This window comes from Rhodnius prolixus, unplaced genomic scaffold (assembly GCF_049639745.1).
Source record: "Rhodnius prolixus isolate KJV_2025 unplaced genomic scaffold, Rpr scaffold_10, whole genome shotgun sequence".
In the NCBI taxonomy this organism is placed as follows: Eukaryota; Metazoa; Arthropoda; class Insecta; order Hemiptera; family Reduviidae; genus Rhodnius; species Rhodnius prolixus.
The window spans coordinates 9,370,068-9,393,628 of NW_027411615.1; the positions used below are offsets into that span (position 1 = coordinate 9,370,068).

The following is a 23,561-nucleotide window of genomic DNA, read 5'->3' on the forward strand; positions in this document are numbered from 1 at the left end:
TTAATCTTTAAGTAGTTAAAAATTAGCATTCTTTGTCCTCCTAATTGTTTTTAACTTTTTATAGAATATAAATACAAAATTAGATTCTTATTTCCATTATTATAATTATTTTTTAGATTCTTTTTTTTTTTTTTGCTTCCGTTTTCAATAGATTTAGGTAAATTCTATTTCTATTATTTTACTTTTTGAACTAGTTTGTTATAATTGGTTTGTTTAACAAACATAAGTAATAGAAAATTGGTTTGTTTAACAAACATAAGTAATAGAAAATTGGTTTGTTTAACAAACATAAGTAATAGAAAATTGGTTTGTTTAACAAACATAAGTAATAGAAAATTGGTTTGTTTAACAAACATAAGTAATAGAAAATTGGTTTGTTTAACAAACATAAGTAATAGAAAATTGGTTTGTTTAACAAACATAAGTAATAGAAAATTGGTTTGTTTAACAAACATAAGTAATAGAAAATTGGTTTGTTTAACAAACATAAGTAATAGAAAATTGGTTTGTTTAACAAACATAAGTAATAGAAAATTCACTACCATTGTTAAAAGTTATAAACAACATCTGAATAGAAACTACGTTTCATCAATTCTACATCAATTTGAAACTCATGCAGACATTTATTTATTTGATGTAACAATCATGGAGACATCCTGCGGGTAAAATATTCTTCATAATCTTCACGCTTCTAAAAGAAAAAAAAGGAAAAAAGTTCCTTGATGGTAGATATGGAACGTGTTCGCCACGCAATTATTCGATTCACTTCATTCGACATGGTCGACTACATAACTTGCAAACAATAAATAACAGCAGGAAGCTAGCCCGCTATTGTGTTATTAATATTTACAATTTTGAAAAATATATTTTTGTAACCAACTGTGAATACGAAACTTGAAACCAGATGGTTTCTGAATGCCAGATAGGGCTTTAGAGTTTAGTAAGTATTCAGGTTTCCCTTTAGTAGCAACCGAATCGAATTATAAAGGTTTTGACTTCCTGCGATTTGTCCTTTCTTGAAGTACTGGAGGCAAACCCTCAAGAACAGATAGAACCTTTTCTAAAAATCACTTCGAAATTGAAGATTTGTCAAAGTCGTAATATTCACTTTACCTAGTAGGTGAAAGTGTTATGGGGATAATGTAATAGGGTAGGTAAAAAAGTAACCTGGGGTTAAAGGGTTTGAATAACTTCCTTCCGACAAAGGGATGACCTAGGTGTAAATATTAGTCAAGGGGTAACCGAGGGGGTCAGTGTGTTAAACATTTAATATCATATCCACACTACAAGCAGGTCGTACATTTGGGTAGATAAAAACACAAAAAGTTAAAGCAGGATATACGTTTGTACAAACTTCACCGAGGCAAGAGACATGAATTCCTGGTCAGAGTCAAACTTTAAATGTAAGGAAATGTTTTTTTATTAGTTTTTTTTTCTTCCGAAACTTCCGGATTTCATTATAGGAGGATTTAATATAACGGAAATCCAAAAAGACGAGTAGGTGAGAAACAGGTGTGTAACTAAGAAGGAAATTCAATTAAGAAATTAGAAAATAAAGGACATATATGAATGATATTTGCAGGGAAAGAATATATTTATTTATTTTTTTTAAATCTTGTATTGAAGTTCACAACTGCAACAACTGTTGCAACAAGAGAACGCGATATAAGATAAAAATATCAGGAATATGGATAGGAGAAGGCACCCAGTGGTGGTACTCCATTAACCTGCTCTTACTATACTGTCTTATGATGAGAGTAGATCGCGGGGCCATCTTCTCTTCAATCTCCTTAGAGGATTACCTGGTAATGTGGAAGAAGATAGGTGTTCTATGAGAGGGTTAGGATGAGCTCAGCTGTAGAGGAATGAAATTTGAAGAAACGAGTGTTAGCAAGAACTGTAATGAAAGGGATTTTGAGATCATTAATGATGGTGAGGTTAGATACATAGAACGGAGCATTAACTAGTTTCCGAAGTACGTATTTTTGACTGTAATGCCTGGAGGCGTAGTGAGTTGGAACGCTTTGTCGATCCCCATACTTCGATGCCGTATGACCAATTAGGTCGCAGTAGCAGAAGGTCGTTTTTGTCAAGTAGTCTGGCGAAAAGTTTTGTAGCGTTGGATAGTTTTTTGTCTTTTCAGCCTAGTATGGGGATTGGCCGTAATTAGAAAACAAAATGATTATATGTTTGTGGAAAAAATTTCTGCTGAAACAATGATAAAGTCAAATATGAGCGGGCAATATAAGTTCTCTACCTCTGTTCTTTATGATGGACCTGAGGTATGATGAACCTGTTGTCCCTTTACGGTTTGCTGCAAGGTGATAAAGGGAGATTGTTTGGAAGAGTGAGGGTAAGCAAATGGCCAATGGAGTGTTGATATCCATATCTTCTCAGCACTTCCCGAGTCCAATCCTAAGGGTTACAAAAAAGAGGTGACTATGTCGAAGACACTTAGCTTCCAAGATGATGGGCGTTTCCGCGGAGTAATCTGCTTTACTTAGCTAATGCGTTCCTAAGAGGGCATTTAGATCTGCCACCTTCTTTTATGTTGCTTCTATTGATGGAGTTTGGTTTTAAATATTCATTCAGGAATAGATACGCCATTAAAGTGCCTAAAGGCAGTAGTTTGAAAGAAAAAATGAGCAATGTTTCAGCCAAACTTTTATAAAATACAAAGTTGAGAAATATTGGCAAAGTTTGCGTTAGTCTCTCGCTGGTAGAGCAAAAAATGAATCATTCCATCCAGTAGTGCCAACCGAATCACCAATGGAAATTCAGTTAACTGAAGTTAATGCGTTCCAGTAGTTTTTTTTAGCGTTACTGGTCCTGGATATTTTCCATAATAAGCGTAATCATAACGACCACTCTAACCTGCTGTCGGCTTTTTCTTCCTTTCTCTTTCCATTCATATCAATTTCAGTGAGCCACAAAAAGTGGACTATAGCTTAATGGATTTTAATTTTTAATCAGGGAATATTTGTTTCGAAACATACCTACACCCAAATACAAACAGTTGTATTTATGTAACTGTTTTATTACGGAGTTAGTTAAACAGTGTGTTTGTGTAGGTGGAATATTTGAAACGAGTGTGCGACTAGATTGTGGCATGTAAAATTATGTTACGAGCTTTGCAAAACTACAATATGAACTGATTTTCATTAAAATCGCAAATGCACATACAAAACTGCATTCTTCTTCTACATATAGACTGGTCTGGTTCATTGGCATTGAAACAAGTCCACCGGGTACTGAGCAAAAAAGTAAAAATTGATCACATCAATAAATACATTCTATAGATAGATAGCTCTACCTGTGCCATCCCGATATTTGACCCCAAACACTATACTTCCTGCTCGGGCCCCAGGCTTGTAAATGCTGGTTTTAATAACCTAACTTCCGCACCCTGCCTTCATATTCATATGGATCCAATCTAGGGATCCATACTCTCGTTCGATCCAGCCCTAATTGACAACTTATAATTAATTTTTTGCTGAAATAATGTGACACAATTAACAAGGAACAAGTGGGGATGAGGTGGAAGTGCGTGCGGTCACTCATTTATTCGTGTGCGTCATCCCGTGATTTAATTAATATCATAATTCAGAGACTCGGCTTTTGTACTCTCCAGTCTGTGAAGGGACTCTATAAATTTATTCGCAAATGGAGAGTAGAGAGCAAATCAGTTCCTCATTGGTGGTGGCTTTGCTTAGTTAACATTTTAATTATTGATTTTGGTTTTCTGAAAAAAAAATAAATTGAAAAAAGAACCAACGTCGAAAAGTAATGAATACGACGTTGCATTTTATCTTCTTAACTCAAATACTCAAAATTCGAAATCCTTTTGCTTTATTCACATTCAATTCTATCAAAAACAGACTATAGTTGCGATATCTATAGAGAGCCTAGCCAATTTTACTCTGTTTAGTACACATACGAGGGTCGTTTGAAAAGTCCGTGCAAAGTCAGAGAGATAGCACTACTGGCGCGTATCGAGGTTATATTTAGTTAGTAGCATCTCTTGGAAGAACACACACCAAGTTTCAGCCAGATCGGTCTATTTCTTTGTGTTTGGCATTCGTTTGAATCGAGGAAGTCGAGTGATTTTCTCACGCTTGACCAAAAACGAAATCGTGTTAAGTGTTGCAAGGACGGTTTGCAGCTGTTCCAGAAGAATCCGCAGGACTTTAAGCGTCGTTTCGTCACTGTGGCTGAAACATGGATACATCACTACACTCCTGAGACCAAAGAACAATCTAAACAATGGGTTACCAAGGGGGAATCTGCGCCAAAAAAAAAGGCGAAGACCGTTCCTTCGGCCGGAAAGATTATGGCGACTGTCTTTTGGGATTCGCAAGGAATAATCCTCATCGACTACCTGGAAAAGGGTAAAACTATTACAGGTGCATATTATTCATCGTTATTGGACCGTTTGAAAACTGAGCTGCAAGAAAAACGCCCACGATTGGCCCACAAAAAAGTCCTTTTCCATCACGACAACACACCAGCTCACACCTCAGCAGTAGTGGTCGCAAAATTAATGGAAATAGGGTTCCAACTCGTTTCACATCCCCTCTATTCTCCAGACTTGGCTCCCTTGGACTACTATTTGTTCCCCAATATGAAGAAATGGCTGGCGGGAAAAAGATTTTATTCAAACGAGGAGGTGATTGCAGAAACGAATGGCTATTTTTCAGACTTGGACAAATCCTATTATTCGGAAGGGATCAACAAACTAGAGCAGCGTTGGACGAAGTGTATAAGCCTAAAAGGAGACTACGTTGAAAAATAAAAAAGGTTTACCCCAAAAAATTAAGTAGTTTTTATTTTTGCACGGACTTTTCAAACGACCCTCGTATTTCTATACCAATGATTAACCAAGTTCCACATGCAGTTCATGTAATGAACCCTTGACTGTACAACATGTACTTGTAGAGTGTTCAGAATATGATCAGTGTTGACATGGTCACAGTATTCCGGATTCACTAGAAGCCTTGGCAAATGACCTGAATAGAATAGATTATGTAATAAAGTTTTTAAAATAAATTAAATAAATTAATAAAATATAGGAAAATAAATTAATATATAGAAATCATGTGAATAAAAATTTTTAAAATGTAAATATAACTGTATATAAATATATATAGATATGGATGTAATTTATAGTGTGAATGAATCTTAACTTAAATGTAGTATGTAGCTTTAAGATGTGCCACAGAACAGCAAAGGGCATAATAACAAATAAGTTCACTGCCTTAAAAAAGAAACTAACCAAGTACGATATCTCGGACTACATCTTGACTAACGACTAACATGGAACCCCAACACGAGACTCAAACGAATTGACCTCAATATGAGGTGCATAATGTTGAAGAGGCTACTCGACAAACGTTTAAACTGACCCTATATGCCCCAACATGGACGTACGGTGTACAACTCTACGAAAGCACCAAAAAATCGAACATTAACCGACTTCAAACCTTACAGTCAAAAATCCTGAGAACAATAGTTAACGCTCCCTTCTACGTCTCCAATCATACAATACACTCTGATCTCAATATTCCTCTCGTCTCTTAAATAGCCCCAATCTACATCCACTCAAATCTACTCAGTCATTACAACCCTCTGATCCACAACATGTTCTACTACAACACTTCCTTCAAATCCAGACATCGCAGACTAAAGCGGCGGTGGCCAAGCGACCATCTCAGTACAACTCAGAATCTCCTAGGATGGTTGCTCTGAAATCTGGCGAACTTACGGCTTCCATTATTGGATGGTCGTCATTCACTCCACTCACGCCTCTTACCGCGCCTGCATGTGTCCTCATCTCTCATCTCTTTTGCTTATTGTAATTGACCACAATTGCAAAATTAATTAAGATTATAAATTTCAATTTACTATATAAATTTTGGAATTAATTTTGAAATTCTCAGGAAGGATAAAAAGTTCACTGAAGTTTGTTGTGCATTATATAGGAAGTGCATTAGTCCGAGAGTTTAGTTCCTAATCTAGTTCAGTCTAGAAATGTCGTTATCCATTAGGAAAGAATCATCTCCAGCCCAGCATCAAAATGCGCTGGATATGATAATTAGAAGTTATTAGAAATTTTAAATAAGAACATTACATAAACAGATATAACCGATTATGAAGACAAAACAAATAAATATAGTGAAAAAATAGGGTGTTATGACAACGGGGTCTTTGTACGCGCTTACAGTGAGAGGGGAAGATTATATTGGACAATATATGTATATTTATTTGAAATTTTATTTAAGAATAAAGAAGGGGAATCACTAAACAAAACAAATATCTGAATTGAAATCACACATTCAGATCTGAAGATGCCAGGTGATATAAATTCAATCTTTACCATAATGTTTAGTTCTATTGGTTAAACAAGGCGTGGTTAACCACAACTATTTATTTTCATAACTGGCTCATTAAATTATACCGTCTGCCGAGTTCTTGTGGGAACTGAGGATCTACATTTTGTGAATTACCAGTAGCAGGGTGACTCGTCAATTCTATAAACAGTAAAAATATTAGAACCTTGTCTATGCCGAGTGGTTAGAGACTAGGCCGGCAAAGCTAAGATGTATTATTGGTTTAGTGGGTTCGATTTCCGGTTCTAGGCCTTGGATTTTATTTAATGGTTAATAAAAGAAATTCATTGTCAATCATGTTTGCTAGATACCTCCTAAATTTTTTTTAAAATTTGTTTGCATTTTTTCTGTATAATAATTCGGTCCGGAAAGGATTAACTAGTCTGATAAAAATCTGACAGTGTACTTGAACTTGATGCTCACCTCGAAAGTTAGCCGCAAGAATAGCCATCGGACTCACAAGATTATCAAAAGCCAAAATCGCAAAAACTGAAGAGGAGAAATGCGCAAGGTAAGAAGCTGCGAAATGTAGCAGCAACCTTTTGTTAAAATTCAAGAACCATCTGGTTTCGACAAACATAAAAGTGATTTTTAACTTCCAAAATATTGCGTCGATTACTTTATACTTTCCTAGAATAATTTTGTTCATCATTTAAGGTGGATAAGTCGGATGAACATTTAAGGTAAATTGCGAAAAATGAAAATATTTAACTAACATTCGCACTTACAGTTGACAGTTCGGACGAATCTTAAATTTTTCTGTAGATATATTTATATGTAGATATAAATGCACTCACTGACCGACCAATTAGAGATCTCGACTCTTGCGCTACGGTCCTATTGAATGTGTTATTTCTGACAGAAATGTAATCTATCAACTTCTAGAATAATCCAAGGGAAGTAAATAATATATAATTGTTTACTTTGCCTATAACCGCCTCGCTTAAACTATTGTAACAAACATAATTGAAAAAAATAATTTTTTAACCACTATTCTACAAACTAATATAAAAAGTATAACAAAAAAAAACACCCAGTTATTAAAAGCAGCATAAATTTGACATGAACATGATGGAGTACCTGCCTGGACAGCTGGAGATTTAAGTGAGTCAGTTAACATCTATCCAAGGAGCTGTGGTACCATATCTTTCTAAACACTAATAACGGTACAATAAATTATTACACATTTAACCGTAATTAGTTTTAGTGAAATGATCTTACAAACTAGTGAGAACAGAAGCTGTGATTGTACAGATTTTTAATTTTGAGTTAACAATAGAAGTATTAGTTTTTGGCTGAATCGGGTTTTTACAAATTGGTCTATCTTTGCGCGGGTATTGAGTGCAAAGAGAAACTCAAACTCAAAAATCATATCGTGAAAATTTTGTAGGCAAGTCGTGAAAAATTTAAATTCACATTTTGAATCGATTCCACCGTGAGTAGTGGTAATATACGAGGTCTGTAAATTAAGTAATGAGACTGATTTTTTAATTTTGTTTTATTCAAAAAGAATTACAATTCTATATTGTCTCCTTCAAAATAACTTCCTTCTGAAGCCACACAGCGCTGGAGACGTTTCTTCCACACTTATAGCAGCTCTCGAACTCCACAGGAATGTTTTTACTGGCCAAAAACTCGTTTATTGAAATTGCTGTGTGACAAGGAGCATTATCCTGATGCAACACCCACTTGTTCTTGATGTTTGGTCTCACACGAATGACCCTTTTTCGTAGTTTTTCAAGAACCTCTCGGTAAAAGTGTTGATTGACCGTTTGACCTTGAGGTAGAAACTCTTTGTGGACGATTCCGCCGTGGATATCGAAAAAACAAATCAGCATGCATTTGATCTTCGACTTCGATAATGCTCCTTGTCACACAGCAATTTCAATAAACGAGTTTTTGGCCAGTAAAAACATTCCTGTGGCTCCTCAGCTTCCTTCTTATTCGCCTCACTTGAGTCCATGTGACTTTTTTCTCTTCCCGAAGTTGAAAAATCACCTCAAGGGAACTCATTTTGGGACATTCAAACGGCTGTAACCAGCTGAAGGCTATTCCAGTATCGAAGTTCGAGCACTGCTATGAGGAGTGGAAGAAACGTCTCCAGCGCTGTGTGGCTTCAGAAGGAAGTTATTTTGAAGGTGACAATATAGAATTGTAATTCTTTTTGAATAAAAAAATTTTAAAAAAAATCAGTCTCATTACTTAATTTACAGACCTCGTAACTTTCGGGACAAAAATCAACTAAAAATGCTACTTTATTGAATCCATTTTTCAGTTTATTGGGATTTTTTGCCCCCAAAATGGGCTTAAAAATTGAACCCTTTAAAGTGCGTAAGTTTATTGTACAACTGAAGATCTATATATCAATAAATAAGTGTTATTTATACGTGGCCACCATTACCTGCCGCAACATTAATAAAAATTTAAAATTTGTGAGTAAAATTTCGTGTAGTAAAAAAAAAAAAATTTGGTAGAACTTGTCTTCTCATAAAATGCGGAAATCTTTTAGATACCTGATTTTCAGCAGATTATTTACTTTATAAATAATAAAATTATATGCATTTAAATGAAATGAATATTCAAACAGAAAGCAGTTATGAACTAAATAAAGTCATAAATTTAGAAGCTGAAAAGATTGGAATAACATTTGAAATAAGTTATTAACTAGAAATAAAATGAACTGAATAACTAAAGTTAAAAAACCAGTAGGTGATTTCATTTGTATCATTTTGCAATCAATAAATGTGTTAATAGTAATAACAATAATAATAATAACAGAAAAAAAAGGTAGCCCCTCTATAATAACTTGGCCTATTGTACAATAACATGAATCATAAGTATGGTAGGAACTAGCTCGCTCTATAATTATAGAACTATTATAACTGTAAACAATGAAATATAGTCTAAATTAAACATCAATTGGCAATCTGTGTTGTAAACAGTGATCTATATTATAGAGCTGAAACTGAAAGTTTTTATCTCCGAGTAGCCAGCATCACAGTCAACTTAAGAACTCTCAAGTCCATTCTAACACATTTGTACCCGCATCTCCACTTCTTTTTTTTTTTGAACTGTTCATAATTTATTAAAAGAACTAACTAATTCATTTTCTTTTGCATATTATTAATGGATATTTCGGTTAATCTGTTCATTTCAATATAATTTACTGCATGGCAGTATCTAGTTCACAGATTTCTTCCTTCTAAGTTGCATCAGAATGACTTTTAACAGTTTTTCACAATCCCTGCTTATCTATTCCTTTCATTTATGGGAGAAAAACTGGTCTTTTTCTTTACCATTAGTTTGGCTAAACTTCAGGCAATGTTACTAATTATTTACCTTAAAATCAATCCATCTATTACAAATTGTAGCCATTAATTGATAAGCGGCGGGTTCGGTTTTGAACATTTGTTTGAAATCTAGGCTCTCCTCCTGGGCCTCTAAGAAGAGACTTAATGAAGCTTTAATCTCTAGCGTGCTGCTCTATGGAGTTCAAATATGGGGTCTCCGATATATTAATGAATTAGAAAAAGAATCGCTATATTTGTACAAGCGGCATTTTCAATTTACAAAAAGTACCCCGAATTATATGATTCGTTCGGAAACGGGACAACTACATATAAGTTACAGAATCTTGAAGTTAAGTCTAAATTGGTTGTTGAATATTTTGGAAATAATTGATCAAAGATTACCAAGAATATGTTACTGGAAGTTGTTGAGAATTTCGTTATTTAATTCGGGACTCGCGATTCAACTGGGCAGCCCAGCTAAAAGATCTCCTGCATCCAATTAACCGATCTGGTATAGTATATATTGTAGATGCCTTTAATTTAAAATAGAAAATTCCAGAAATTTTAAAGTTGTACCGAGAGTATTTAACTAATTTGGATAATACAAGTATTCAACAATCTAGACATAACAGCCACTATGTAAATGTTTTTAACCCCTCAAGTGAAACACAGTCGTATCTAACATATAAAATGCCGTTTAATTATAGCAAATTATTATTCCAACTTAGGACAAGTGGAAAATACTCGATAAAGTTAACCCACGATCGATTAATAAGCAAAATAGATCCTCAGTTGGATTGTGGGTTATGTAGGTAACAAAAGAAAGAGGACCTGGTACCGTATTCTTGTTGAATGCCCATTTTACAAACCCATTAGAGAGTACTTATTACCATTCTGATAACGTAGGGGAACATATTGAAAAATTGTAGAACCCAGACACTGTTGATTCAGCTCAGCTTTTGTATAAATACGTGACATCCATTTTGAAATTAAGACATTTTCTTTCAATATAAATATGAATGGTTGTATAAAAACTTATATATAACTTTAGTCTGCATAAGATAATTCATTTATTAATTCTGTAATTATTAATTTTTGGTTTGTTTATAATTGTATGATATTAATCTGTATCTTAACACCACCATGCTCCTTTGTATGGGGTGGTCTACCCCTATAACAAATAAATAAATTGAATTGAATATTGCCATTAATCGATAAGCATTCTCGAAAACCCCCTTCTAAGAAAACTTCGAAAAGCAAGACTCACTTCTTGGTTTACACCTACACTACTCACGCCACCTTATCATGTAAAATTTGTACACTAAATAAATGTTAATCATCTCTTACCCCATGCAAAAAAAGGAGTACTGAGATCGTGTAATTTTTTTTTTTTTTTAAATTGAGCTTGAAACAGATGCATTCGTTTTTGAGATACCCGCTCAGTTCGAATAGATAGATTTTGAGTAAATATCTTAATAATGAAGAAAAAAAAAAAAAAAAAAATCGCATGCAACTCGAAACTGTTATAAACGTGACCAGAAAGTAGAAAATTATTTTTCTCGTAAGTTACCATAAAAATAAAATAAAATGTGTTATTTACAAAAAATCTAAACATTGAGAGTTTTTTCATAGAATTTATCTTGTAAATCCATCAATTTATGGATTTTCAGTAGAATAACAATTTTGTTAAATTGCCACAGCTGACTAAATTAAACTAAACATCTCGAATAAAATATCCAGCTATATAAGGTTAAATAATATGTTTGGAATTAAGTGATAAAAAGTAATGGCTATCTTTAGTTTTTATTACCACAAGACAATTACAGTACATTTTTTGTCTCTACTTTTAATTGAATAATTAAAGTGTGGGTATTGGTGAAGGAAAATGAAGAAAAAAATAAATAAAACGAAATATTGGATTTGGGCTAGAAATCATCGGCGAAGATTTCACAAAAGTTGTGAGCAAAAATATACAAACGGAAATGCTAAAAAATAGATAAATTGTTTACGATATTCTCGATAAGGTCTTTTTTTTATAATAGTTTTTCAATGAAATGACAAAATGCGAGATCAGATTTTTATGAAATAACATTGTCGAGTTATACATCACATCACGAATAAAATATATATTTTAAGTGGTTATAAAAAGTTACAACATAAAGACAAAATTCCCAACTAAATTACCATCCGGGTAGATGCAGTAAAGAACTTCAACATGTAAATAGATTCTCTATGTAATTCAGATTAAACTGATTTTGTTTTATTTTTTTTTGGCCAGATGTATGTTTATAAGATGAGGCCGTTATTACAGCTTCCTGGCTAGCAACATAAAAACATAAGCACCGTCCCACTAGTTTGTGGACATAAACGATTGTACCTGTAAGGCTATTAAGTAGGTGTGTTATTATTAACTGAGGCGAAGTTGTTACTGTTTAGGCAGACATATTTCTTGTTCACGAGTCAACTTGTTCCGTACCTTCCCTATTTTACTTGTCTATTTTTTTTTGTTTCGTTCAAAAAGATATTTAATACAAGCTATTAATAATTTTCAAATCTATTTTTTTTCATCTTAGAACAGAATATATTTAGGAGAGGAACGAGTCTAACGGCTTAACCTATAAAGCTCTATGCAACAACCCACAGATACGTTCAAAATTTACGAATGGCTTAGTGTACATAAGTAAGACCAAATGCTAGCAAGCAAGCTCTAAAAACGGTTAGAGAGCCGTTTATTCGTACAGCTAGACTTATCCAATTTGAGAAGTCCGATTTGTTTGGTAATGAGAATTCGATTTCAGCTTTGCTTTCGTTTCACACTACATTTGCTGATTGATGTGTATGTTATTCAAAATGTTAATAAATCTTAAAATATTTCGTAAAAATAATGAACTACTACATTTTTTTTTTGCCTTTTTTTGGAATTGGCTTTCGCCATACAGCCAGCATCGTCTAGGTGCTTATCACTAGAATATCACTCACTCTCTATTCTTACTTATAAATACATTCGCTTCACACATTCATCCCTCCACTATATACAACTATTTACATAAACTACAACTAATGGATGGATCAGTACTCCTATATTCCTGCCATCCTTATAGCTTAACCGAAATTAAAATCACGTAATCCTTCTCTAATCATTTTCTTGCATTCATTCTAATCGGCTATAACTTTTAAATACACTTCATATTTCTTAGCTAACTCTGCTACAGATTTAAGCACATAGAATGTTCGTGGATAGTACTTGTTTAAGGTTTCTGCATGTTTTGTGCATGTTTAATGTTTTGGAACTTGTATTTTATGTGGAAGAAGCGCCAATTTAAGCAGAAAACAAAGAATTATACTTAGTTATTGATGAACATAAATATACACCAAAAAACAAAGAGAAACCTTAAAACACGTACGAGATTTCACTATTTTTACTCTTTAATTTTTTTCAGGATTCAGAAGACTTTTAAATCGAATATTTTCGATTAATAGACTAAATCGAATATCAGCAAAGATTACAAATATTTTACTTAGTAAAGTCAAAGAAAGTGAAAATTTTAATTAAATTTCTGTATAAAAAATAATATAAAACAATGAAACTTAAAAAAAAACGAGTAAAAAAACCGCAGGACACGCTTTATTGTTTTTAAAAAAAAAAATTATTTCAACATTACTGAGGATGGACATTTAGACAACCTAAACTGTTATAATAAGATAGGTAAAAGAATGAAGAATTAGACAAAGACAGAGAGAATAAGTTCTGTTTTGTTTAGTTTATATTTACCCCAAAGGAAAAAGTGGTTTTATTTTTGGTGCCTAACAATGAAATGAGTGGCAGGTAATAAGTATTTAGATGGGCAAATGGTAAAAACTAGTTTAATGGAAATCGATTAGGCCATTTTCGAGTATCTATAAATAACCATTTATTTATCATTCAGGAAATCTGAAGATTAATTTAGAAAAAAAGAACCTGCCTTGTTTTCTTTCTCTTTCTCTTCTACAAGAGAGGGAGACAGAGAAGGGAAGAATAAAAAAGCTAATTGATTATAAAATAAAACAAAAGCAAAAAAGCAGTTCCCATCTTTCCTGGTAAAAAAAAAATATAAACTGTTATTAGGTTATTAGGTTCCGACTGACAGATCCTGTCCCTCCGCAGTCGCCGCGGAATTGTTTTTTTTTAAATCTTTTTTATATTTTTAATCTCGTTCTCTTAATCAATAACAGATATTTTTAAAAAAGTGAGCGTATTTCATTGTTTACATATGCTTTTTTTTTTAAACAATAACATCGTTTATATAGGTTACAATGACTTGTTGATTGTTTTTAATTTTCACTTTCATAATCAATCTTTTTTATATATAAATTTGTTTTCTTCCTTCTGAAAGTAATATTTAAAAATGTAACGTTATAATAATCTATATAATAAAGGATCTCTCTTATTTATGCAACAAAGGGGAAGCAGAGCCTCCCTAGCTCTAGGGACTAGAATACGAACACAAGGGCTACCTAGTGACAATTCCGGAAACTATTCCTGAATTATTTTCACAATAAGATGCCTCTGAATTTCAGTTCCAATTATCATTATTTTAAATTGAATATTCAAGTTATCGTTACATGCTACAATAGTAAGAGGTTTAATTTCGAAGGTACAATCTCAGCTGATTACCGACATAAGTAGAAAAGTAAACTGAAATTGGTGATTTTTGGGTTTATGGGTTTTTTTGGGGGGTTAATAACCACATATCCTAACATTGGATATGAAGAGATAAAAAGGATATTTGCTACTACAGTACAACCTCGATTAACCGGCCCTCGGTTAACCGGGATTCGGATTAACCGGGATCATGTTGAGTCATCATAAGAACATCTGGAACAGGCGTCGAAACAAAAGTTAATTTTCGGTGGCGACAGGAAAATTTTTTGTCTTCCGATGTAACATAATTGGTAGGCGTGGCAGCAACTCTTTTATACCTGGATTTTCTTGAAGGGTCATTATTTTTTTTTTTCACGATAAGGACATTCCAACCAGTGAGAAAGTTGTGCTTTTTAAATTGCGTACACTCATCAGAGAGTGGTCGTTTGAAAAAAGGTTTGCCGTCTAAGATAGGAGTTGATCTCAGAGACGAAACAGTAATGTATTACTGTGTATTCGGTTTAACCGGGATTTCAGTTTTCCGGGGTGGGTATAGCCGAAGGTGAGCCCGGTTCTACTGTATTTTATTTTACTATATTTCAATATCACAAACTATACTTCTTACGTTCAGAGAATCATGAAATCTTTAAAAATCATCCACACTCTGTGCTATTGTTTTTTTTTCTGTATTTTAAAGTTGCAGTTCATTGACCTCTTGTAAACACTCTAAGGTTGTGGAAGGTAGAGATAGGCAAAAATGCCATTTTCAGAAATTGTTGTTGTTCTGCTTCTTCTTGTTACCTTTTATTTTAAAAAACGACGTAGCGCCAAAACGCGTGAACCGTTTTTCATGAATTTAAATAGTTTGTTTTTAAAAGGTCCTACAGTAGTTTTTATGGTAAAAAATATGACCCGCAAAGCTAAGATGCATTGTGGTACTAGGTTTAATTCTTGGTCTAAGCTCTGGAATTTATTCAATATATAAGAAATTTTTAGTAAAATAATTATTAACATCGGGTTCTGTTCACGACACAATAATTTGGTAAATAAACGTAAAGCTAGCCTAAAAAAAGTTTGATTAATCAAAAGCCTGAAGTTTTATTTTGAATTTTCAATTCAGTTAAAGCTTTAAAAGCAATCTCGCACTTAGTAACCAATTTGCATTTAATGGCAAAAACAAAATTACAAAGAGGCTGTACATTAATTGGAGGCAGTTAAACTAATCTAAGATAACGTAACTATTCTCAGAGGAAATAACAACTCAACCTGCAAATCTAAATTGTTCGGCATGATTATGGTACCAATAACTTGCAGAGTTATGGCACAACGAGCATAATGGGTGTAATAGCATTGTCTTGCCGATCAAAAGATCTATAATCTAAAATAGTTTTATCACCAACAGATTTTGTTACCTACCTCCGACACAAAAATAGTAGTTTCAGAGAGCAATGTTTTGTGCTTACTCAAACTTATTCAACAAACAAATCTCAAAATGGTGTTGTTAAGTAACATGTATGGTGGATCTTAATGGATAATCTCTGTTGTTTGTCTGCAGTCTAAAATTGACTGCATTTTTCATGGATACCTTTCAGAATCTAGTGATTGGTTTTCAGATCTATGTTTTTGGGTTTGTTAGATGCAAGAAAAAACATTTGTTAAGCTAAAGAACATTTTTCGGTATGAGAGAAGATTAGATTTGATCTTTGGTTGGATCAGGTTAGCGGTGAAAAAGAGATTATAGTCTGTTTCCCGTTCAAGTTAGTGCCTTTCCTGATTTGCAACCCTCAAGAGAAACAAGAGACTAACTTAAGAAACATTGATCTTTAGTTTGATCAGGTTAACGGTGAAAGAGATTATAGTCTGTTTCCCGTTCAAGTTAGTGCCTTGCCTGATTTTAACCTTCAAGAGAAACAAGAGACTAACTTAAGAAACTTAACACTCAAATAGTCCAGAACTAACAAGTCAATCGTAAGTTCCAAGCCAGCAGCCAGAAAAGAAAGATGTACACATTACGGATTTTCGGATTTTAATTATCTATCTACGAGGGTCGTTTGAAAAGTCCGTGCAAAGTCAGATAGATAGCACCAATGGCGCGTATCGAGGTTATGTTTAGTTAGTAGCATCTCTTGGAAGAACACACACCAAGTTTCGGCCAGATCGGTCTATTTCTCTGTGTTTGGCATTCGTTTGAATCGAGGAAGTCGAGTGATTTTCAAAAAATGGACGAAAAAGAATTTCGTGTGTTGATTAAACACTACTTTATGAAAGGCAAAACGCCTCAGGAGACTAAAGAGAAGCTTGATAAACATTATGGTGACTCTGCACCTTCGATTAGAACAGTTTATAAGTGGTTTCAAAATTTTCTGAGTGGCCATATGGGCACAAGTGACGCTGAACGTTCTGGACGCCCTGTTGAGGTTACTACTCCAGAAATCATTGATAAAATCCATGATATGGTGATGGATAACAGAAGAGTGAAGGTGCGTGAGATTGCTAGTGCTGTGGGCATCTCGAATGAACGGGTACATAATATTTTGCATCAACATTTGGACATGACAAAGCTATCCGCAAGATGGGTGCCGCGATTGCTCACGCTTGACCAAAAACGAAATCGTGTGAAGTGTTGCAAGGACGGTTTGCAGCTGTTCCAGAAGAATCCGCAGGACTTTAAGCGTCGTTTCGTCACTGTGGATGAAACATGGATACATCACTACACTCCTGAGACCAAAAAACAATCTAAACAATGGGTTACCAAGGGGGAATCTGCGCCAAAATAGGCGAAGACCGTTCCTTCGGCCGGAAAGATTATGGCGACTGTCTTTTGGGATTCGCAAGGAATAATCCTCATCGACTATCTGGAAAAGGGTAAAACTATTACAGGTGCATATTATTCATCGTTATTGGACCGTTTGAAAACCGAGCTGCAAGAAAAACGCCCACGATTGGCCCACAAAAAAGTCCTTTTCCATCACGACAACGCACCAGCTCACACCTCAGCAGTTGTGGTCGCAAAATTAATGGAAATAGGGTTCCAACTCGTTTCACATCCCCCCTATTCTCCAGACTTGGCTCCCTCGGACTACTATTTGTTCCCCAATATGAAGAAATGGCTGGCGGGAAAAAGATTTTATTCAAACGAGGAGGTGATTGCAAGAAACGAATGGCTATTTTTCAGACTTGGACAAATCCTATTATTCGGAAGGGATCAACAAACTAGAGCAGCGTTGGACGAAGTGTATAAGCCTAAAAGGAGACTATGTTGAAAAATAAAAAAGGTTTACCCCAAAAAATTAAGTAGTTTTTATTTTTGCACGGACTTTTCAAACGACCCTCGTAATTAAAGTATTTAGAATTTCTAAGGTTGAAACTTAATAATGAAACAGTTGGTGATCTGAATTCTCGAAATCTTCAATGATTTCACCTGTCTTCAATGAAGTATACTCAGATCATACAAAACCACTAGGGAAAAGTCTCCATTAATTCAATATATATATAATATTGTAGTACTGTGGATACCCGCCAAATATAACGTTACAATTCATACATCTGTTTACCAAGGAGTCTGTCTTCTAAAGATAAAAGTAGACATCTTTTTGGGGCAGCAAATCCTTTAAGAGTGGACTGCGAGATCTATAAGGCATAACCAAGAACATATTTTGGCCAATAAAATTCCAGCCTTAAGTAAATCATAAATAAAAATTGTAAAACAAATAAAAAAGTATCTAAATTTATTCACATACTTTATTAAAATAAAATTAAAATTATATAGTGAACAAATTATGATAGGCCCTGATTAGAGGAGGCCAGAAGGCGGGGCGACACCAAGTGGGCGTGGTCACTATTTATTATTTTTCTAATAGTATTGATAAATGATAATGATAATATTCCGACAAATTAAATATTAAAAAAAAAAAACTACAAAAAAATATTTTAATTTATACAAACTTGGTTATGCTACCTTAGGATTACAGACCTACAGACCACTAGCGAGTATTTGTGTGTTGGTTTTTAAAAAGAGGGACACGCGTTATTACTTTGTTGGCCTTCGTGTCGTCACGCATAATCGCACGCGCATTATTCTTTTGATAATGCGATCGATTAAAACACAAAACAGAAATTCCAAACTGAAGCTCGAAATTCTAGTTAATGTTAATGTTAAATATTATTTAAAAATAATCATGTATTGACGAAAGTGTTATTAGAATTGAATAATAACTATAACCTAAAATCTAAGAAACCTTAACTTGGTTGCAACGTGATTAGTATAATATCAAGGTGGAGGTTGCATTCTGTCGGGGGTTACAATCAGGTGAGAAGCCTGCCACTGCCTTCTTGATTGAGTTTTGTTTATATTGTTATTATATTATGATGTTGAAGTTTCTTGTGTATTTGTATTACCTGGTTGTAACCAATAGTGTTGTAACCTTTGTTAGGATCATTTTACTGTGATAGATAGCACAGGTCCGCGTATCATATCAGCCACTGATGAAGGCACACATTCTGCAAAAGACGCGTTATCAAGACCTTCACCAAAAATACTGATTTCAAACACAAAAATAGAGAAAGTAAAGCACAGGAGGCAGTAAAGCAGCCAAAATGTGGAATTCTGTTTGCAATTGAACTCTGAAATCCATTTTGATTCAAATTATTTGCAAGGACAATAAATGAATCCTTAGACTGTCTTATGTTGGGTCTATGCGGGAGAAAAAAAATAGTCTGTATTGGAGAAAATTGATGATTTCACATGTCTTGCTCTGATCGAATTCGGAAAATAAAGCTGGGTTTTCAATCTTCGATATTATATACATGAATAAACTGTCATTAACAGCAACGCCGACTTTCATGGGTGGGTCCAGAATATCTGTGGTATCTTGATAAATTTAAAGAGGAAAAATAATCTAATCTCCAAAATACTATAAAATCTAGAATGAAGGAATTTCGGAGCTTCTGCTTTAAAGATCAACACCAAACAGTTAATGGACAGTTTTTAATCTAAATTGCTTTCCATTTCTGAAAGCGCTTATAGCAATTACTTGGAGGAAGTAATTGTACAATGTACCAAAGTATTCGGAAATACCTTCTCTTTGATAATACAAACCTTACCTACCAATAGTGTTTCAATAAAAAGAAATCTCAAACAAAAATAGAAGAGTGGCTTTAAATTTCAAATTTCTGGGACTTAATTTTAAAGTTTCATTTTGTATTCGCACCTCTTTTAAGCGATTAATACCACATCCCACATGTCTACGCTTTCAAGTCACTTTGAATTCTTTTAATTGACCTACAAACCTATTTACAAAATTGCTGTATAAAAACAAGGTCAACTTAAGAGTCCTAAAACAGAAGTCAATATATCAGCCTTGCTTGCAGTTAATTGGGAAATATTTTCTTAAAAAAAACTGAGGAACTCGAGCGTTTTAAAGCGTTTATTATTTATTATAATTTGTTTTATTTTTTGTCTTGTTCCAACATTAAAGTATTTTTATTGCTAAATCACCTCAAACAAGGGAGAGGTAATTTAGAGGCTATAAATGAGGTAAAAGAAGCGATTGTTAGGACAAGACAAAGACAAAATAAATGATTAAATAAATAAATAAAGTGAGATAGAAGAAAGGTAGGCATATATAATAAATACCTCGACTCCTCCGTTCCACATATAATGGACAGGTGTTGAATCGTGTGCGGCGACGGTGTTCATGTGCTCTGCCATGACGGACATCCAATGTACCAGGCCCTGTCCTTGTTGTGGGGCGGGCCCGGCACCACAACGGCTGTTGGTCGGCCCCACGGAGGCAGTACCTCCGGACCCGCCGCCACCTTCTCCTCCGCCCCACACCAGACCGCCTTTCTGCAAAATAAAAACAAAAAAATAAATAATATTTATTACGTCTATGAATAATGTATGCATTTTACATGGTAACTAAAATTTTTAATCACTTTATACACAATACTTCCTTCACTTGTACTCACACAGACACAGCACGTAATGTGGACAAATTTTTTTTAGACAGGAAGGTGGTTTTAGGCGGCTAAAAGAAATCCAGCCAAGTTTGTCAACCGAAGTTGATAATTCAAGTCTACCGAATGCGGATATCTAGATACCATTTTAGTATACGGTCTACCATAATATTTATCATATAAATACATTTTATTTGTTTATTTATGAAAGGCAAATGAACATATAATTGGCGACCAGATTGCCTTCCTCCGGACAGTGCCCTCTCATATCCATCACCGGACTGTGGAGCTGTGAGAGAATATGCTAGTGAGAATTATTTTAGAGCAGTTTCAGGACCGAAGTAGCTCCAGTTCCAGCACCAGGGTAGCTCCAGGTCCACCAGCGATTTAGACAAAGAGCGAGCAAACAACTCGGCGTAAAAAAAAATGTACTGGAAGTACTAATAATAATAATAATAATAATAAGGGAAGGGATTAGCTATGCGGTTGGCGTATCGGATTCCCACGCGGAGATCCCGGGTTCGAATCCAGCAGCTGACCCTTAGATTTTCTCTTCCTAGGAGCTTCTTACAGCTCACTGTCCGGTGATGGACAGTGTTGTCTGCAACGAGAGGACACTGTCCGGAGGCCGGCAGTGCACTGGAAAAAGCTCCGAGCGCCAATAACCTTAGATGATGACGCGCCTTAAATCATTAAAAAATATTAATAATAATAATGTTTATTAACAATTCTATATACATAAAATAATATTATTGTATATCATTACAAACAATATAGGCATGGACATCAGTCCGTCTGCCGAGATGTTGCTAATACTAAGACAAAAGTCTCCCTTAACATATAAAAAAATTAAAGATAAACATTAAAATAATACAAATTCTTCTGAACTTAAACTTACTTCAATAATTGAACTCAAAAACTAATTCCATCCTATACTTTAGTGCTAATATTGTATAATTGTATAATGCCCTGCCAGTCGTTACCATTGAGACACAATAGAAACTGAGTCCTGACCATTTCCGCCAAAAACCACTGCATTTCCGCCGAAAACCACTACAGTTCCGCCGAAAACCACTCAGAACTTGGGACAAACGGCAATAAAATGATACGTATTCTGGTCTCTCTTCAAAACGCACAAATCTTTCCCCTTTTACTAGGTGTATTCTGCATCATATTTGGGTGATTATCTGAATTACCGGAAGTGTTTACTGCGGATACACATGCGTAACACTTTAAATCAAGTTCTTGAAAATTAATGCCAATAAAATGTTGAAATTTTAATCTAGAAAATTCAAATCTAACAATCGCAATATAACCTATCTTAGCCTTGCTGGACATGTAAATTATGTTTCACAAAATAATAGCATAACTTCTCTTACAATAGTCTTAACTATTTTTGAATGAATCTATAATCACTCCATCTTGAAACTTATTAGCAGCAATATCTCGAAATACTTCGTGATCTTATAAAGATCTAATAAAATACGATCTTTTAACGAGATTACATTAAATCTATACGCAAAAATCGTTCCAAACCAATTAGATTCTTCTAATTAAACAACAAACTAAAAATTTTGGACAGCAAATAATTAATAATAGCGCTAATTTAAATAAGTTATACATAATGAAATCTATCTTATTAAGAAACCAAAAATACTACTTAATATTGTATACAGGCTCAGCTACATACAAAGAAATTGGATACATCAAGCCTAAGGCTGTTTACTTACAGTTGATTGAGAACTTACTAACGATGGGATGTCTTCTCTAAACATATACCAATTTAATAGACCTATTTACATTGATGTATGATCTGTTCGTAAACTTTGAAAGGTTCTTCTGAACTAGTTCTACCACTTAAAACAAAAAAGTAATATCATTCAATTTCAAAAACCAATTGATTTTGGCGAATAGTGACTTGTAGTACATACTAATCAATCATCAAGGAAGTTAATTCGTATGAATTAAGCTAATTTTGTACTAAATTTAGGCTTAAATTTCAAAAAATTTAAATGAACGAATCACCAATTAAAAACAAAAAACTAAACCAACAGGAATAATGATTTATTGTACAAGAGTTGGAAGCTGTAATCGATTCAACAACTCAGAAGATCAACTCTAATTAGCCGAAAAGGCTACTCGCTAAAGGCTAAGTAGGCTTAAATTGAATTGTGTACATTAGATTACCTTGTTCATTAAGTCTAAAAGTTTTATGTAAGTTTTGTATTATAGGCGTTTTTTACAAACCCTTGTACAAGAAGAAAATTTGCAGAGTTAGTTAATTTAGGGCAAGGATAAAAAAATGTTTTGAATTACTGAATTACTGGTAAAGATATTGTTATATTGTTTAAACTTATACTATTACCATCAGTAAGAGAAATTAAAAATATCAGATCTGGGACGATCCGTCCAATGGGTCTTCAGTACATTGGTAAAAAATATGTTAGATTTGCAACGAGCTGAATTTTGGTCATTTTCATTAATTTCTATCGTTCTTTTTTCTTCTTATTTTGTTTTATTACCACAGTTAAATAATTCACTTCTCAACATTCTACGAAGAACAAAGAGGATAGCGTTGCTAAGGCTGGAAACATAGTGAAGCGGCGAGCAAAGAGGCGATGATAGCGAACAGCAAAGCGGCGAAAACAAGTTAACATATGGGACCGCGCATACTTATGGGGAGTAAAGCGAAGATAGAGCAAAGCGTTGCGACATGTTTGATTTCTTCGCTCTTATCGCGCTCAATTTTCAATGTTGAAATGGATATTGGTGCATTTATTGGTGTAGTTTTTTTAAATAAACCTCTGTAGGACCAAAAGGATCCTCTACATCACAACCGATTTGTGTTGGATAAGGAATGGAACAGGATTAATGGGGTTGAAATTCGGTCTTTTCTTGATTAACATGCCTTCAACACTGGTTAATATGTAATCAAATGTTGATATAGACATTCGAAAATACGGGTGAAACTTGCCAGGATGCTCCCGAAGTTGTTGGTACAAGTGATGGAATTCACCAAGTTCATGTCTAGTCCTGTTTATATCATGTACACTGCAGCTCCTACTACTAAGCTGCTGTAAATACCAAAGTTTTAACGAAGAATTTTCATATAAAAATAGTTCCTCCATCTTGTTTCGTCAAAAGGAGAACGCGACTAAACTCGTCACTATGTGCGTGCGACTCTTTGCTCGCTGCTCGTCGCTCTCTTTGATCTGAAGCAACTATCATCGCCGCTTTGCTCGCCGCTCCACTATGTTTCCAGCCTAAGAAAACAATTCATTCAGGACAAGCCAAGCTTCATATCCT

General features: G+C 34.2%; 1 protein-coding gene across 6 annotated transcripts in view; it reads right to left on the bottom strand.

Annotated features, from left to right (window-relative positions):
• Positions 1-23,561, bottom strand: part of LOC141456711 (zinc finger protein rotund-like) — a 601,670-nt gene that overhangs the window by 392,828 nt on the left and 185,281 nt on the right. For all 6 annotated transcript variants that reach the window (XM_074132931.1, XM_074132932.1, XM_074132933.1 and 3 more), the window contains exon 2: positions 19,933-20,145. In XM_074132931.1, the coding sequence (XP_073989032.1) occupies positions 19,933-20,145 (213 nt within the window). The remainder of the gene's footprint in view (positions 1-19,932; positions 20,146-23,561) is intronic.